At 38.2% G+C, this 17,813-nt stretch overlaps 1 protein-coding gene across 1 annotated transcript in view; it reads right to left on the reverse strand.

Moving 5' to 3' along the window:
* RGS22 (regulator of G protein signaling 22) overlaps positions 1 to 17,813 on the reverse strand; it is a 173,125-nt gene that overhangs the window by 23,897 nt on the left and 131,415 nt on the right. The window contains exon 20 of the mRNA XM_078153679.1: positions 12,467 to 12,535. Coding sequence (XP_078009805.1) covers positions 12,467 to 12,535 — 69 coding nt within the window. The remainder of the gene's footprint in view (positions 1 to 12,466; positions 12,536 to 17,813) is intronic.

Genomic DNA, 17,813 nt, shown 5'->3' on the forward strand with positions numbered 1-17,813 from the left:
ACATCTGCTAAATTGTAAAGGATTCTTTGAAACATTGAAATATATTGAAAGAAGGAAAATGAAAAGAGGACAAAGCTGCAGGGAGAAAGCTGATGCCATTGTAATGTAAAATATACCATCATTTAAAAGGGAACCTCAGTTCATCCTTCATGCTCTCTCTTTCACTTTGTAGAAATTTCATTATCTTAGAATTAGAAGGGACTTCGTAGGTCATTTAGCCCAACCTCTATTTGGGGTACCTAGGCATGAATTGCCTTTATAACATTCAACTGAACAGATATTTAATAAGGCATTTATTAAATGCCTCAGTTAAACTGCATGGCAGAATACTCTTCTAGGTCCTATAGAAGATATATGTTTAGAAGAGATGAGGTTTCCACCCTCAAGAATCTTGTAATCTAGTGGAAACCTTGAGGAGAGGTCAATCTGCCTCTGCTTGTAGATTTCCCATGAGGATGAACTTACTACTTCATCAAACAAGCAATCATGCAAGGAAGCAAGCATTTATTAAACTATCTACGTCAGATACCACAGTAAGCATAAGGGATACAGAGATAAAAATAAGTCCCTGCCCTCGGGGAGCTTACATTCTAAGAGGGAGAACCACATATACAGGTGTATGTAAAGAATACATGTAAAATGAATGCACGGGGATTTTGGGGAAGAAGAGATCAGCAGCTATGGGGATCAGGAAAGCTTTCTTAGAAGGGCGTGCTTTAGCTGAGTCCTAAAGGAGACAAAGGATGTGGAGGAAGTGCATTTCAGGCATAGGGAGCAGTTCTAGCAAAGGCACAGAGATGAGGGAGGGACTATCCTATCTAAGGAACAGCAAGAAGGCCAGGAGGGGTTAGTAGTGTGTAACAAAGCTGGAAAGGTAGGTTGGAGCCATGATGCTAAGGGCTTTTAATGGCAGAGTTTATACTTTGTCCTAGAGGCAATATGGAACCACAAGAGTTTACCTTTAAGTAAGGGAGTGCTTAGAGTCAAAATTGTGATTTAGGAAAATAACTTTAGTGGCTGTATGGAGAATGGACTGTGGTGGGGAGCACATTGAAGCCAGGGGAGTAATAAGAAGGCTGCTGAAATAGTCCAGGCAAGAAAGAGGCAATGAGGGCCTCAACTAAAGGGTGAGTGGAGAGAAAAGGATATATGGGAGAGATGTCAAGAAAGTGATGTTAAGACTTGGCAACTAGTTGGATATGTAGGGCAAGTGAGATTGAGGAATCAAGGATAACATTGAGACTGTGAGGCTGGATGAATTGAAGGATGATAGTGCCCTCAAGAGTAATAGGGAAGTTTGGATGCATAGTGAGTTGGGGTAGGCGGGAAGGGAATTAACAAGAGGTTCTATTTAGACATGTTGAACTTGAGATGTCTATAGATTAATCTGTTAGAAGTGTCCAATAGGTAGTCATTGATGAGGGACTAGAGCTCAGGAAGAATATAGGGCTGGATACATTAAATTTGGTTAAATTCAATATACATTGATTAAGTACCTCCTATGTGCTAGGCACTGTGCTAAGGGTTAGGGATATAATTAAGAAAAGGAAAGACAATACCTGTCCCCAAGGACCTTATGACCTAATGAGGAAGGCAATATACAAAAGGAAGATGAAAAGGGGGAGGACAACCAAGGGGTCCCTGGTGTGTGGGTGTGATGTTCTTTTTGAGTCATAACCAAGCAGAACTATTGGTGGAAAATGAAATATATAGATCAGGGAGTCATCTATAGACAGAAGATTGAACCCAAGGAAGCTGATGAGTTTACCACTTGAGAGACAGAGTGAACAATAAGGAAATCTGAGACAGGGGTAAACATCAAATTTGCCAATGATGCAAAGCTAGGAGGAATCAGTAACATGTTTGATGACAGATTTAGGATCCAAAATGATCCTGAAAGGCTAGAATATTGACCAAATTCAATTAGATGAAATTTACTAAGGATCAAAGGAAAGCCTTGTACTTGGGTTAAAAAAATCAACTTTATAAATAAAAGTTTAGAGAATCATAGATTGAAAACCAGAAGGAACCTCAGAGGTAATCTTGTCTAACTTCCTCAATTTACAGATGAGGAAACTGAGGCAAATAACTTATAAAGTCACTCAGGTTTTAAGTAGGAGAGTCAGATTTTGAACCCAGGGTCCCTGCCTCCTATTAAGCACTCTTTTCACTTCAGTAAGAGACAGGAAAGACAAACAGTGGTTTTTCTGAAAGTTATCTGGGAATTTTAGGGGCAGAGTGAAGGGTGTGCCTTGGTGATTAACAAAGCTGCAGAGATCTTCAGAGATGTTGAAAGGCAGTGTCAGGACTGCTGAAGTGAAGGAGTCATTCTTTATTCTGTCCTGTTCAGACCACTTTTGGCCGGCACATGAGCTTCAGTTCCTTCCATTTTAGGAAGGAGAGTAAGGAGATATAGCAGCATTAGGGTCAGGAAGATCTGGGTTATCAGGTTTAGCATCTGTTACATACTGGATGTGTGATTATGGACAAGCCCCAGGCTACTAAGACTAAATTGAAGAGAAAGTGCTGATGTACATCATTAAAGTTCCTCACTTGGCACTCTCTCTATCATAGGTCTGGTTAAAAAAAAAATTGAGATAAACTGGAGGGTGTCTGGAGGAGGGTCTAGGATGATCACATTAAGTTTGGTTGAAAGAAATTGGTTTGGTTACCTAAGAGTTGAGAAAAAACTGAGGTGGGGACATGAGAGCTACAAGTATTTGAGGGGTTAACCTGGGGAAGAGTTGTTCTCCTGGGCTGCAGAGAGAACTAGGAAGACATGGTTGAATGTTTCCAAGAGGAAGATCTGGGCCTGAGGCAAGTGAAAAACTTCCTAACAATTAGAGCTACCTAGAAAAAGAATGGCCTGCTTGGAGACATAATGTGGTTCTCCCCTAAAAGTCTTTAACAAGCTTTAACAAAAACTTTTTAACAAAACCCACTCATAGAGGATATTGTCAAGGGAACTCTTGTTCAGGCATAGGCTGGCCTAGATGGCTCACATGCCTTTCAACTCAGAGATTTTGTGAATCTATCCAAGACCAATTGCGAGGAATTATTGCATAATGGAGGGGACCAATACAGGAATCAGGCTTTATAGTGAGGTGAAGTGACCAGTAAGTTACAAGCAAGAATGTCTGAAGAAATACTTGAAGCTTGTACTGATGGAAAGCATGGAGCAACCACAAAAACTGTTGATTTATAGAAAATGACAGCAACAAGGAAGCTGAAGTAATGGAGATGATTGGTTCTGATCAGTTTTTAACACATGGAATTTATGGGATTAAGAAATAGTCATAAATGGCAGCAGGTTCTGAGAGAGCAACCAGCGTCTAAAGGAGCTGAAGGGGAGAAAAAAAAGCAAAAAAGGACACCACGGCAGAGTCAAGGGAAGCCTGGAAATGAAATATAGGAGTCAAACACAAGAAAATAGCGGAAACACAAAGTGCCTAGAAGCTGATAGTTGAGATGTTGTTGGACCTGTAGAAGTCAGCTGAGGGAACATGCGCATTTATGAAAGTCAAGACACAGGTAAATAGTCAAGAACCAGGGAATAAATGGGGATTAACTAGATCAAAGTACGACAGAAAAAGTCAGAAATCTGGCAAGCAGTCAGAATAGCAGAAAGGGGCACCATCAAGGAGGAGATCCTGAACTCCTACCTCAGACCGGATGCCAGGTGCGTACTTCTTGCTGGAACGAGAGCCAATCCCAAGAGATGGCCTGCGTGAGGCCTGCAGGGTGGAGCAAGCAAACTATGTTAGGGATATTAGTTCATGTGACTGGCCTGTGGGGCTGGGGATAAGATCAGATCTTGACACATAACTACATATAATAAGAGAGATAATGTTGCTTGAAGGTGGCTCTGAAATAAATTCTGCTATACTCCATAAAAAACAATAAAAAGATATGGTTAGAAATAGCATACTTGAGCACAATCATACAACAAAAAGGTATTATTGTCCATTCATAACCATTCCACAAAAAGTGGTAAAGTTATTGCTATTGTCATATTGTCACATAAATTAAATGTACATGAAAGGTAAATACACATACACATAACTGTGATCAGTGTTCTGATATTTACTAAGGACAGAAAGAAAAAAATGTTGCTGTAATAGCATATATTGATACACTAGATTTCAAGAAAGTATTCCTGATGATTAGTATCAATAATCTTTGGTAGAGATTGCTATGGGATGTTAAGAAACAGCTTTGGGAACTTTTTTTTTTTAAAGATACTTATGGAGCCAAGATGGTGGAGTACCGGTTGGACCCTGAAGAACTGTCCTAATATTTCCCTCTAAACAACTTTAAAATAATGCCTCAAATCAAATTTTGGAGCAGCAGAGCCAACAAAAGGTCAGAGGGAGACACTTTTCTAGCCTACAACAATTTAGGAGGTCAGCAAGGAAAGTCTGTAACACTGGGTTGGGTGCAGGTCTGTAACACCACAAGAGCACCAGTGGTGAGCCTTAGAGACAGCTGTGACAACAGTAGCAGCAGCTTCAAGAGCTCTGAGCCCAGAGATGGCAGGGGGTCAGACAAATTGTCAGAAAAGATTATAGAAGACCTATTACTGGCACAGTTGGTGTTGATTGGCATCTGTATTGCCCATAAGCAGTTCTAGGTTGCAGTACAAGGGCAGAGAGAAGAATTTGTGATTGGTCCTAAGGGAGCAAAAGTCTTGATCACACAGCTTCCTGGAGCCAAGAGGAGTGTGAGAACAAGGGACCTGGTCACAGTTCCAGGGCAAGAAGGAGCAATAGTATTTGGGGCTGCAGGGGAGCAAGGGCCCTTTCTGGGTAAAAACCAGAGTGCAGATCAAGAGAGCAGTGACCGTATCTCTCCCAGAATAACACTACCAGGGTAACAAAAACTTTCAGATACCCAGAACTAGCTCTGAAAACTGTAGCACAAAAATGCCTGAAGTTTGGCACAGTGCCTCCCCACTCCCAGAAGAGCAGAGCCCAACTTTAATATAAAATTTAAAGTGAAGAAATAGGCTGGGAAAATCAGCAAACAACCAAACTATAACTTGACCATGAAAAGATACTATGATGAAAGGCAAGACCAAGACACAAACTTAGATGAAGACAGCAATGTAAAAATAGCTACAAGGAAGCCTCAGAGGAAAATTCTAATTGGACCCAAGGCCAGCAAGAATTCCTGGAAGCATTAAAGAAAAAGATAAGAATGGTAGAAGAAAAAGTGGGGAAAGAAATGAGAGCAATACAAGAAAATTATGAAAGATAATTAGCTTGGTAAAAGAAGCATTAAAAAAATACTGAAGAAAATAACACCTTAAAAAGCAGAATGGGTAAAATAGTAAGAGTCACAAAAATTCACTGAAGAAAAGAATGCTTTTAAAAGCAGACTTGACCAAAATGGAAAAAGAGGTACAAAAGCTCACCAAAGAAAATGATTTCTTAAAGATTAGAATTGGGCAAGGGGAAGCTAATGACTCCATGAGATTTAAAGAAACAATAAAACAAAGTCAAAAGTGAGGGGGGGAAAAGAAAATATGAAATATCTCATCGGAAAATCAACTGACCTGGAAAATAGATTGAAGAGAAATAATTTAAGAATTATTGAACTACCTGAAATCCATGACCAAAAAAAGAGCCTAGACATGTTTTAAGAAATTTTAAAAAAGAAAAGCTGCCTTAATATCTTAGATCTAGGGGGTCAAGCAGAAATTGAAAGAACCCACTAGTCACCTTCTGAAAGAAATCCCAAAATGAAAACTCCTAGGAATATTATAGCCAAATTCTAGAGCTCCCAGATCAAGGAGAAAATATTGCAAGCAGTCAGAAAAAACCAATTCAAATATCATGGAGCCACAGTTAAGATCACACAAGATTTAGAAGCTTCCATATTAAAGGAACAGAAGGCTTGGAATATGATATTTTAGAGGGCAAAGGAGCTCAGGTTATAATCTAGAATGACCTACCCAGTAAAACTGAGTATAATCTTTCAGGGAAAAAATGAATATATAATGAAATTGAGGACTTCCAAGCATTCCTGATGAAAAGACCAGAGCTGCTTCTCAGCAGTACAGTGACCCAAGACAATTCCAAGACTCATGATGGAAAATGCTATCCACATCCTAGAGAAAGAACTGATGGAATCTGAATGCAGATTGAAGCGTATTATTTTCACTTTACTTTTTTCAGTTTTTTCCTGTTGTTCTGTTTCTTCTTTCATAGTATGACTAATATGGACATATATTTTACATGATTGCACATATACAACCTATATCAAATTGCTTACCATTTTAGGGAGGAGTAAGGGGAAGGATGGGGAAAAAAATGGAACTGAAAATTTCATTTAAAACAAGAATGTTAAAAAATTGTCTTTACAAGTAATTGGAAAAAATAAAATACTATTTTTTAAAAAAAGTAATGAAAATAAAACAGGCAAAGAAAAAAAAAGAACAGAGCTGAATAGAAAATCTGACATTCAAACAGAAGCATAAAAACTTAAACCTCAAAGAGTAAATGTAAGGGACTCAATGGTGTTAAACTGTTTACATTCCTATATAGTAAGAGGACACCTGCAACTTGGAAGAACTTTATCTTTATTGGAGCAGTTAAGAGGAGCCTGCATAGACAGAGGGCATGGGTGTGAATCCATTATGTTGGGATGATCTCCAAAAAAAAAATGTAGGGGTTAGAAAGAGGAATGCACTTGGAGAAGGGGGAAGGGAGAGGTAGGATGGGACAGATTTTCTTACATAAAGGAGGCATGTAAGGAAGAGCTTTTATAATGAAGGGAAAATGTTGGCTGGAGGGGTGGTGGTGGCAGGCAATGCTGGAATCTCACTTTCAGTCTCTGTCTCTCTCTGTCCCTCTCTCTCTCTCTTTCTCTGTCTTTCACACACACGCACACACACACACACACACACACACACACACACACACACACATGCACACACTCAGCTGGGCATGGTAATCTATCTAACCCAATAGGGAGATAGAAGGAAAAGGGGGTAAGACATATGGGGGGAGGGGAGAGGAGATGTGCAGTGGAAGGCAATTAGGAAGGTGGTGGTTAGAAGCAAAATAGACTTTTGATGAGGGACCAGAAAGAGAAAGAAGAATAAACAGAAGAAAATTATATGGAGAAAGATATACAGTTAGTAATCATAACTGTGAATGTGAATGAGATGAACTCACCCATAAAACCAAAGCAGATAGCAGAATGCATTAGAAACCAGAATCTAACAATACATTGTTTACAAGAGACACACTTGAAACAGACACACATAGAGTTGAAGTGAAAGGCTGGAGAAGAGCCCATTACAATTCAGCTGAAGTAAAGAGGGGAGGGGTGGCAATCATGATCTCAGACAAAACGAAAGCAAAAATAAAACCTAACTGAAAGAGATAATTAGGGATACTACATTTTGTAAAAGGTACCATAGATAATTAAGTTTATAAAAAATTTTACAGCAAGTTTCTCTGATAAAGGCCTCATTTCTCAAATATATAGGGAACTGAGTCAAATTTATAAAAAAGAAGAGCCATTCCCCAGTTGATAAATGATTAAAGGATATGAACAGGCAGTTTTCAAAAGAAATCAAAGCTACCTGTAGTCATATGAAAAAATGCTCTAAATCACTCTTTTTTTGTTTGTTTGTTTTGGTTTTTAGTGAGGCAATCAGGGTTAAGTGACTTGCTCAAGATCACACAGCTAGTAAATGTCAGGTCCTCCTGATTCCAACCCCCAAGCTCTATACTCTAGCTGCCCCATCTAAATCACTCTTGATTGGAGAAAGGCAAATTAAAACAATTCTGAGGTACCACCTTTAAGAAATGACAAATGCTGGAGGGGATAAGGGAAAATAGGCATATTAATGAACTAATAATCAAGTTCACTAGTTCAACTAATTCAACCATTCTGGAGAAGAATCAGGAACTATGCCCAAAAGACTATAAGACAGTGTATACCCTTTGATCCACCAATAGCACTACTGGGTCTGTACCCCAAAGAGGTAAAAGAAAAAGGATATAACACACACACACACACACACACACACACACACACACACACACACACACAAATATTTATAGTAGATTTTTTTGTGGTGGCAAAGAATTGGAGACTGAGGGGATACTCATCAATTGAGCTACGGCTGTGATGAGGTTTAGGGGTGCTAGGACCCTGAGATCACAACACCTGGGTCCTGGCCAAAAGAATTCGACCCAAGCCTTCTTTCAGCCAAAGACTAGGTTTATTAGAATATCTGTCATATTGGGCACTCTTAAGGAGTCTGAATATTAATAAGCTATTGGCTAGGTTATAAGAATCTGAGTGGTGGCTAGATTTTAAGAATCTGAGCACCTTAATGGAGACAAGATGGACCTTAAAATACAGAAAGACTGTGGGAGGGATCTAGGAGTGGCCAAGTAGTTTGTGGGACTGTGAGGTAATAGAATGCCAGAGACCTGGACCTTGGCCAAGAGAGAATGGAGCCTAGCTAGGATTAAGGGTGGGAAGTGGCCTGGGGCCATAGGTAGGTAAGACAATGGAGGGCTAGGCTAGGGTAAGGGTAACAGAATTGGGAAGTTGAGTGTAGGCAATAATAAAAGGCCAGTTGATGGGATTGTACAGCCTCAGGCAAAGGCCAGAGATTTGGCCACGTGGGAAAGTCCTGGGTTTTTCCTTTTTGGGTCTAGATCCCATCCTTATCAGCTGAAGAAGTTGCTGCATATGAATGTGATAGAACGCTATTGTGCTATAAGAAATGATGATAGGGGGGTGGTTCAGAAAAAAAAATATATAACCAGACTTATATGAACTGATGCAAAGTGAAGTGAGAAGAACTGGGAGAACATTGTACACAGTAACTTGGTTATTCTGATCAATATAGCGATCCAAAACAATTCCACAGGATTCATAATGAAAAAAATGCTATCCACCTCCAGAGAGAGAACTGATGAATGCTGAGTGCAAACTGAAGTATAATTTTCTCACTTTTTTCTTTCTTTTTCTTTCTTTCTTTCCTTTCTTTCTTTCTTTTCTCTTTCTTTCTTTCTTTCTTTCTTTCTTTCTTTCTTTCTTTCTTTCTTTCTTTCTTTCTTTCTTTCTTTCTTTCTTTCTTTCTTTCTTTCTTTCTTTCTTTCTTTCTTTCTTTCTTTCTTTCTTTCTTTTCTTTCTTCTGCTTTTCCCCCCTGCAATATGGCTGACATGTTTTGCATGATTTCATATGTATTTTTGATTTCATATTGTTTGCCTTCTCAGTGGGTGGAGAAAGTTTTGGGAGGTAGGGAGCAAATCTGGAACTAAAAACTTAAAAAGAATGTTAAGAAAATTATAAATACTTTTAAAAAGATACTTATTCTAGGAGAGTTTAATTTTAATGATTCTTAAGGAAGGATTAAGGGACTTTTAAAAGCAGTTTCAGCTCTAAGATTCTGTAATTCTACAAAAGGAAAAATAGTAAAGAATCTGTAAGGGTTAACATTCTGATCCTGAAATGGATATTTTGAGTATATTCTGGAGGTTAAGGAATATAAAAACTCAAGTTAGCCACTATGTTTAAGCTATTATCATGTTATTTTAATGGGATTTAAATCTGGGATTTGGGTTTTCATCAATGTAGGGAGATTTTGTTGGCGGAAACTCCTCTTATCAATGCAGATTATCAGGTAATCTTCCCTTCTTTTAGAGATTTGCCTGGAGGACTAAGAGTTTCAATGGCTTGCCCAAGGTCATATAGCTAGAGCATGCCAGAGGCATACTTGAACCTGGGCATTCCTAATTCCAAGGTCAATCTTCTATTTACTACATTATGTTGCCTCTCATCCAAACTATATTTCATATTAAATCATTTTGGAAGTACTATCTTTCTACTGAAAGCTCCATTACAGAGAAAATTTTTTAAAAAGAATACTTTGTTCCTCCAAAATTTATATAATCCTTTATAACCAGAATGATCCTAAGGTGAATGTTTTTTCTACATTGAGGGGTGCCTTATATTGGTTGAATTTCTGTAAGAAACAGGGATAATAAAAGATCAATATTTTTACCTTTTATTGCCTCCCATGTATTTTGGGTGTCAATAACTCATTTGAATGGTTCAAATTCTAGCTAGTGTAGCTGTATGCAGTGTCTTCTCATAATGTTTCCCCTTAATTTAGTGTTGATTCTGATCTCTGCTATAACTAGCTGGTGATGTAACTACACAGAGACAGATGATTCTGACATGAACCCTACATCAGTAAACTGTAATTTCCTGCCTGTTAAGAAATAATCCATTTCATGTGTACATGTGGTGTTGTTCAATGCTTGCCATGTCCAATGCCTTCAGATTATCTTCTTAAGGAAAGCAATCACAACATAGAGGTATGAGTCTTTCAAGTTGTCTATAAGCCTTTGTCTTCTCTTTCGTTACTTAAACGTGAAACATATTTTCCAATCTATTTTCTCCACTAACCTCTCCTGTGCTCATCTTTTCATTGAAATCAACGATTCAGAATATATGTTGACTTGGCTTGGTATATGTTGTCAAGCTCTTCACAGAATGTCTCAACTTCTTTACCCTTTAAAACAGATACTGATGCTTAAGATGAATTATTTTCATAGTGGTCTTTTTATGTATGTGCATCATGAAAACTTCAAGGCAAAATGAGTTTCCTGTGAAATGTTTCCTGTTGTTCTTCGGCAACAGATGAAGCCAACTGCAACAAAGCCTTTCTCTCTCCAAGGAGACCCTGCTAACCATTCCTCCATTTAATTTCAATTTCCTTTTGTCTTCCTTTTTTCATTTATTGCAAATAGGCCAAACTTCCTGTGGTTGTTTTTTTTCAATATGTCAAGTCCTTGGCCACTGGACAATTTCAAGTAACTCAGTATTTAAATCAAAAGTCTTTTAAAATTTTAAGAAAAAGCTATCTTGTTAAGGGAATCTTAAAATTTTAATAGAAAAAAATATACTGGAGTTTCAGAATAATTCTATTTTTGTGATTTATATCACATTACCATACTACGATGAGAATCTGTTTGAAGTCTTTCTAACTATCCAAGGATGAGGTTCCATCTTCACTTCAATTAATGGAATTACAAAGTGTTAAGAGGAAGAATGGTGTACTGTGATGTTTTAAATGTGCAAACAAGATGGTTTATGCCCTGTGATCTCTTTATGAGGTAAGCATCTCTTTGATTAGATCAAGAAGGAATTAGAGACTGGATAACCAAGTAGATGTCCAGGCTCTAGGGGCTTTAAAGTGGTGGAGGATTTAGTGAATCACTTGGTTCTAGTTTGAATTATTGTAGTGAAACTACTAGAAGGTAGAATGTATCTGAGTCCCAGACCTTTGGCGTAAGCACACCTGTATACAGAAAAAAGCTCAGAAGATGTTGTCATCTTGTGTACTTTGTGTACTTCATACCTTGAATCTCAGGTAGCTTGCTGAACAGTGTCATATACAATATTTTCCCAGGGACACACACCACACAGTAGAGGAAAAACAGACAGACACACAGGAAATGTCACAACTCTCCAGAGCTGATACTTGGTTTCTCTCTTACAAGAAGCTTCTCAGTGGCAGAGGGACTAATGCCTTTACTCTAGCTACTGGTGGGAGTTGCTGCTTTCTTTCATGCACTGAAAAGTGCGTGTTTTACTCGGTTTTTAGTAAGAAAATGGATAATCATGCACAAATTTGCATTCTGGCAACAAGTCTGATTTTATGCTCTTCCCCTCCCACTTATTAAGTATTTTATTTTTTTCTAATTACACGTATAGATGGTTTTCAACATTCACTTTTATAAAATTTTGAGTTCCAAATTTTCTCCTCCTTCCTTTCCTCCCACCCCAAGACAGCGTGCAATCTGATATAGGCTATACATGTACAACCGTATTAAACATATTTCCACATTAGTCATGTTGTGAAAGAAGAATCAGAACGAAAGGGAAAAACCACAAGAAAGAAAAAACAAATAAAAAAGATCTGCATTCAGACTCCATAGTTCTTTTTTTGGCTGTGGATAGCATTTTCCATCATGAGTCTTTTGGAATTGTCTTAGATCATTGTATTGCTGAGAAGATTTCATGCTCTTTAAGATGCAAAATTGGCACATCTCAAATGAAGTACATGATTTTAATTATTATTAAAATGATATTTATCTTAATTCTGATAATGCTGAAATGTAATCCTAAATCCAAGTGATTTTGTGAGATAATTTAACCCGTTGATTTGATTACATATTCTACTTTCTCTTTTGTGTTTGAAAAGAAACTACTTTTATTGATATATGCTCAATAACCTATGCTGGGATGAATAGCTTACTATTGTGTCAACCCTCCTCAGATTCCTTTAATAAGTTAAGATGCTGACAATTTTGGTCTTTGTGGCTGAGAGTCATGTTTCCAGTATGAGTCTTCAAAGCATGAGGGTACAGAAAAATAATACTCTGACAGAAAGAATGGATCTTCTAAGAAAGAAAGTACAATACTTGCCTTCCAAACCCCAATTTTCTCTCCACGTTTCTTGAGTATAAAATCTTCGGCTATTTCTTCCATCTGCAACTAAACATAAATTAAACACAGAATCAGCTCATTAATTATATATTCTGTGGTATCATAGGATGCAACAGGCTGTCTGAATCTTATCACCACGTGATTTCTCACTCACCTACCAAGATGGATCTCAGCTTCCCAGCAGCCTCTTCAGGTTTCAAGATGCTACTGCTTACCTAGATCTCCCAAACCCAGGTCCCCTTTAGGGAGAAGATCCAGCCCTCTCTCTTTCTGTAACCCTTCCTACCCCTGATGACATCATACCAAACCTGTAGGTATTTAAAAGGTATTTTCCATGAAAATTACAGAAGAACATAAAATAGGGAGAGGAGTAATGGTAAAGAAAAGACAATAATAGCTAACATTTATCTAAACAGTTCGTTAAAGCTTACAAAGTGATATATACATTATCTCATTTGACTCTCCCAACAGCCCTGGGAAGAAGGTACTACAGGGCTTGTCTCTAGTTTTTCAGATGAGGACACTCAGGCTAAGAGAGGGCATGTTTTGCCCATGGTCACTACCAGGAAGTATCAGAGGCAGGATCTGAACCTGAGTCCTCTTGACCAAATCCTGTCCTTTATCCACACTGCCTATACTGTAGCTATCATGTGGGAACATTCTTTCTGTTGAAGATTCTCATCCTTTGATTCTTGTGCACAAGTTTTTTTTTTTTTGGTGAGGCAATTGGGGTTAAATGACTTGCCCAGGGTCACAGAGCTAGCAAGTGTCATATGTCTGAGGCTGGATTTGAACTCAGGTCCTCCTGACTCCAGTGCCAGTGATTCTTGTCCACAATTTTCCTTCACAGAAAATCTATCAAATGAGCTAGAGGTTTGTCTATGGTTCTTTTAATCCTCTGCAAATATCATTGCTGCCCTCAGACAGTGGAGCTGTCATTCATCACTAGTTACATGACAGAAGCTTCTACTGTTCTGGTAATTAAAGTAAGTAGTTTTGGTTTTTTGTGGGGTTTTTTTTGCCACTTCTAACATGCAAAGCATAGGAACATTGATTTAGAGGTAGAAAGGATCTTACATGTTTATTGAGTTCAATCTTTTTGTTTTTATAGAGAGGGAAACTGAGATACTGAGATGAGTCTGAGCTGAGATTTGAACCAAGGTCTTCCTGAAGCTGCCTTTCACGTGAAACAGACTTTTTACATCTTTCTTACACTTATCACGCATCTTTCTCTTTGAATCTCTTGCAATTTGATTCTTCTGAAACTGTCATGTTCTATGAGGCAAAACTACAGAGAATCACTGGGAAGATGTTTTTTGTAATGGAGAATAAGTGTTGTAAATGCATATGCTTTAGTAGCAACAAAAAGCTGGATGTCATCAAAAACACTGTATACTTTACTAAATTTAATGCCTGGTCTTCTCCTAGTTGGTTCTGGGCCCAGTTCACTGACTATCTGTAGTGTCTGTCCAAGACAGACATAGAACTGAACTTCCCGTTCAACTACATGTCATTATCTGTGTGATACACGTTCTTCATCACAATTTTTTTCCTGATGTGAATAGCTAGGCTGATCTCTTTCAAGTAACTAGAGCTCATTCTGAAGGCCTTATAGTGTTCTGGGCTTTAAAGTCACAGGAACATCTGGAGAATCTCAGTGTTGACAAGGAATCCCTCTTTGATTGGAATTTTATGCAGCTTACTTTCAATTATAATTGCAAATACCTCTGCTAAACATGTAATTCTCACTTAATGCCTCTCTTGATTGTTACTACTCAACAGATTATTGAAGAAAGTTAACTCTGTGGTTGCAACTATCATGGGATCTTGTGTGCATTTAGCATGGTGCCTGGCATATAGTAGGTACTTAAATGTCTTAATTTGTTGATTTAACAAATGTGTTAAAACTTGCTTGAAGAATGTCTTTAAAGGCCCATTTGCTCTACCAAATCAAATGACTTTTTGTTACAAAAAAGCAACAGACACAGGGGGACCTTATATTCTATATATCTCAGTCAATAGTGTGACTATGAAGATGTAGTTTGCTATAGAAAACTGCAAAAGCCTTGCCTGTTGTCCTTTTGTTTTCATCATCTACAAAAACCTTTCACACAAAATTTTTCTAGAGATGGGAAAGTAGGTCTATGAGTAGTATGTGTGGATAATAGTGTGTGTGTGTGTGTGTGTGTGTGTGTGCATAAATTTTTTATAGTCTTTTGGACCTTTCTCTTTTTTGAGAAACCTTGAAATTTATTAACATTAAGTTTGTGTTCCCTCCAGCAAACTTCTGTATATTTGGTTAAGTCCAGTCACATTGCTGAATTTACCACTTCCTCACATAGTACCCTGAATATTGAGGTGATGAAATCCAATATGCTTCTTCCACTAACAACAAACAACAATAACAATAGCTAACATCTACATAGTGCTTACTATGCCAGGTACTGTGCTAAGTGCTTTACAATTAATATCTCATTTGAATCTCACAACCCTGGGAGACAAGTGCTATTATTATCCCTGTGTTACAGATGAGGAAATTGAGGCAAACAGAGAAGTGACTTGTCCAGGGTCACACAGCTAGTAGGTGTCTGAGGCTGGATTGGAATTCAGAACTTCCTGTCTCCAGGCCCAACACTGGTGCAGCCTAGCTGCCCCAATCATCATTAACAAGAATGGAGAACCCATAAAAAAATGCTTGCAGACCTGTTCCATTTCACAACTCTTTGTTGTGCTCCTTCCAGTTAGTGTAAAAATGCTCTTGAGAAATTCTGACTTATGAGGTTCTACAGTGTCTCATTTTCTTCTCAATTGCTATTTACTGTTTTGTGAGCCAAAATTGCTTGCACTTTTTCATCCTCCTCTTCCACGATGTCTTGTAAATGAGTTGGTGTTCTAAATTCGTGCTTTCTTGTCTACCATTTTTCTGTTCTTAGAAAGGAGAGCAAATGCTTCTTGGCAGGCATGGGTTTGGGTTCTTGCAGCTCTTCTTAAACAGTTTAAGAGGTGCTGAAGGGGTCCTCGAGTGGAAAAAGTTTAAGAAGCCCTGCTTTAGTTTAAGCTCTGCGTCATGGTGACACCTTCCGTAAGAATTTACAAGTGTTGTGTTCTTTATTTCTGATCATTTTTCAATCTGAGGAGTTTGCTTAAACAGTCTGGTTTCGAATGGCTGTAACTGCATGCCATTTCTTCTCATCTTTCAAAAAAAAATTTTGGTAATGATTGTGACCTTTGATCTAACCAGTCAACTGTTCAATCATATATAGACAGCTGGATCTGAAGTAATTCAGTAAAGCCATTTTCTGTTTTGTGAAGATATTATCTATTTCATCTCTTGTGATGTTCCTTGGTGATTGCCACACCTAATGCTTTCCTTTCATTCTTTTTTCTTAAAAAGCTTTGCAGGTATGAAGTTTCTTAGTAATCTACAAGCCTTTGGTCTTTTTTCATTTCTTGACTTCAAATCATAATTTTCAACTTCCTTCCCTGTGCCCAGATTTTCATTGTCACCGAATGTGAAAGCATATATGATGACTTTGTTTAGAATCTCAACTTACCATTAGAATTTCTCCTTGTACTCTACAAGATAATAACAATTAACATTTGCACAGTGTTTTAGGGTTTACAGAATCCTTTACATATATTATCTCATTTGACTCTCTGAACAACCCTGTGAGGTAGTTGCTACTATTATGCCCATTTCACAGATGAAGAAACTGAGAGGTTAGGTTACTTGCCAAGGCCATATAGATATTAAATGTTGCAACAGGATTTAAACTCAGGTCTTCCTGAGTTTTTCCAAGGTTTTTCCAAGTCAAGTACTGTATCTGCTACTTGTACCCACTGCCTCAAGTGCAAGTACTTTGTAAACCTTTAAAGTATTTTGTAAATCAAGTATCATCATTACTATGCTGCAATTATCTTCATTTTTGTCTGTTTGGTGCAAGTACTTTGTAAACCTTTAAAATATTATGTAAATACGAATTACCATCATCACTATGTTGCAGTTATCTCTACTTTTGTATCTTTGCTTGTGCTCCCAAGTACTACAAGGAAAGATGATGTGTCAGAGCTCATTGCTGGGACTAAAGAATTTCGTGGAAAATTAAATGAAACAGTCTTGGCTGAAAGCAAAAGGCCATTTTATTTGGTATGTTTTAGTGAAGGTCTCAAAGGAAAGGCCACATGGCTTAACTGGAGACAATCCAAAGGAGTGATGGACAAGGAGAAGGAGGGGAGGGCACCAGGATAGATCATTTGCCCCGTTTTTACACTGGGGCCAGGACCAACAGCTCCAAACTAAGGTAGCCCATCGAACTCCCTCACAATGAAAACAGTTATTGAGTGCTTACAGATGGGGAGGGAAAAGGATGTCATTAGGGAGCACTGGGCATGATGGTCTTTAGGACATTGCAGGAAGGAGGAGTCTTATGATGATTTAGGATGAATGGGTCCATGTTAGGGCATCTCAGATAGCTTCAGGATCAGGGCTAGACTGATGACTGATCCTGGAGAAGAACTGTTGGGGTGTTTTTATAGGGAGGCTTCCTGCTTAGGAAGGCTAGATTTGGTCGCTCTCCCTAAGGTCACAGGCAATCAACCACCAAACAGAATTGCTAGCCTAGAATGTTCCAAGTCTAGAAGTTTCCAGATTTTGGTGTGCGGAGGGGGTAGAGGGGTGTTGTTCCAGAAAAACAGCAAAGAAGAACAGAGGGAGTGTGCCAGGCAGGTAGAGGAGGTGTTGTTAAGGAACAGACAACCCGAGAGACCAAGGCTTTTCTGCCCCACCACATCAAGTGGGCCATAAAACGATGTTCCTTGTTGCTTTGGGGCACATAATGAAGCCAACTTAATATAGCTTCTTGATGAGAACCAGCTTTCCAGTTCACTGTAACTGGTTTATGTCTTCTTTAATTATATTAAAAACTGTCAACATAAATTTGTTTCAGTTCCTCCAATAATTTATTAACTCATTTTTTGTTGGTCAAAGATAAATCAGTAACTGTATCAACAGTTAAGCTAATGTTTATAAATAGTTTAAGAAAGATGTGATTCTTAATACCTTCTACCCCCATTTTCTATTACTTTCACTATGGAGATAGGCATGTGGCCTCAGAACCTTTTTGTATTTTTGTCCATTTCATAGATTGCCATGGCCAAAAATTCAACACATAGGGGCCTTCTTTCTCCATACTGAACTGCTCCTTGAATAGTAGCTGGCAAAGTCTAGCACTATAACCATACAGTAAGCTTGGTGCAAACTATCAGAGTCTGAACAGCCTTCAAGAACCCAGGGTAATGTTAATACCAGAATCAGACACTCAAGGAG

The sequence above is a fragment of the Phascolarctos cinereus genome, unplaced genomic scaffold (genome assembly GCF_003287225.1).
Source record: "Phascolarctos cinereus isolate Bilbo 61053 unplaced genomic scaffold, phaCin_HiC Scaffold_4;HRSCAF=312, whole genome shotgun sequence".
In the NCBI taxonomy this organism is placed as follows: Eukaryota; Metazoa; Chordata; class Mammalia; order Diprotodontia; family Phascolarctidae; genus Phascolarctos; species Phascolarctos cinereus.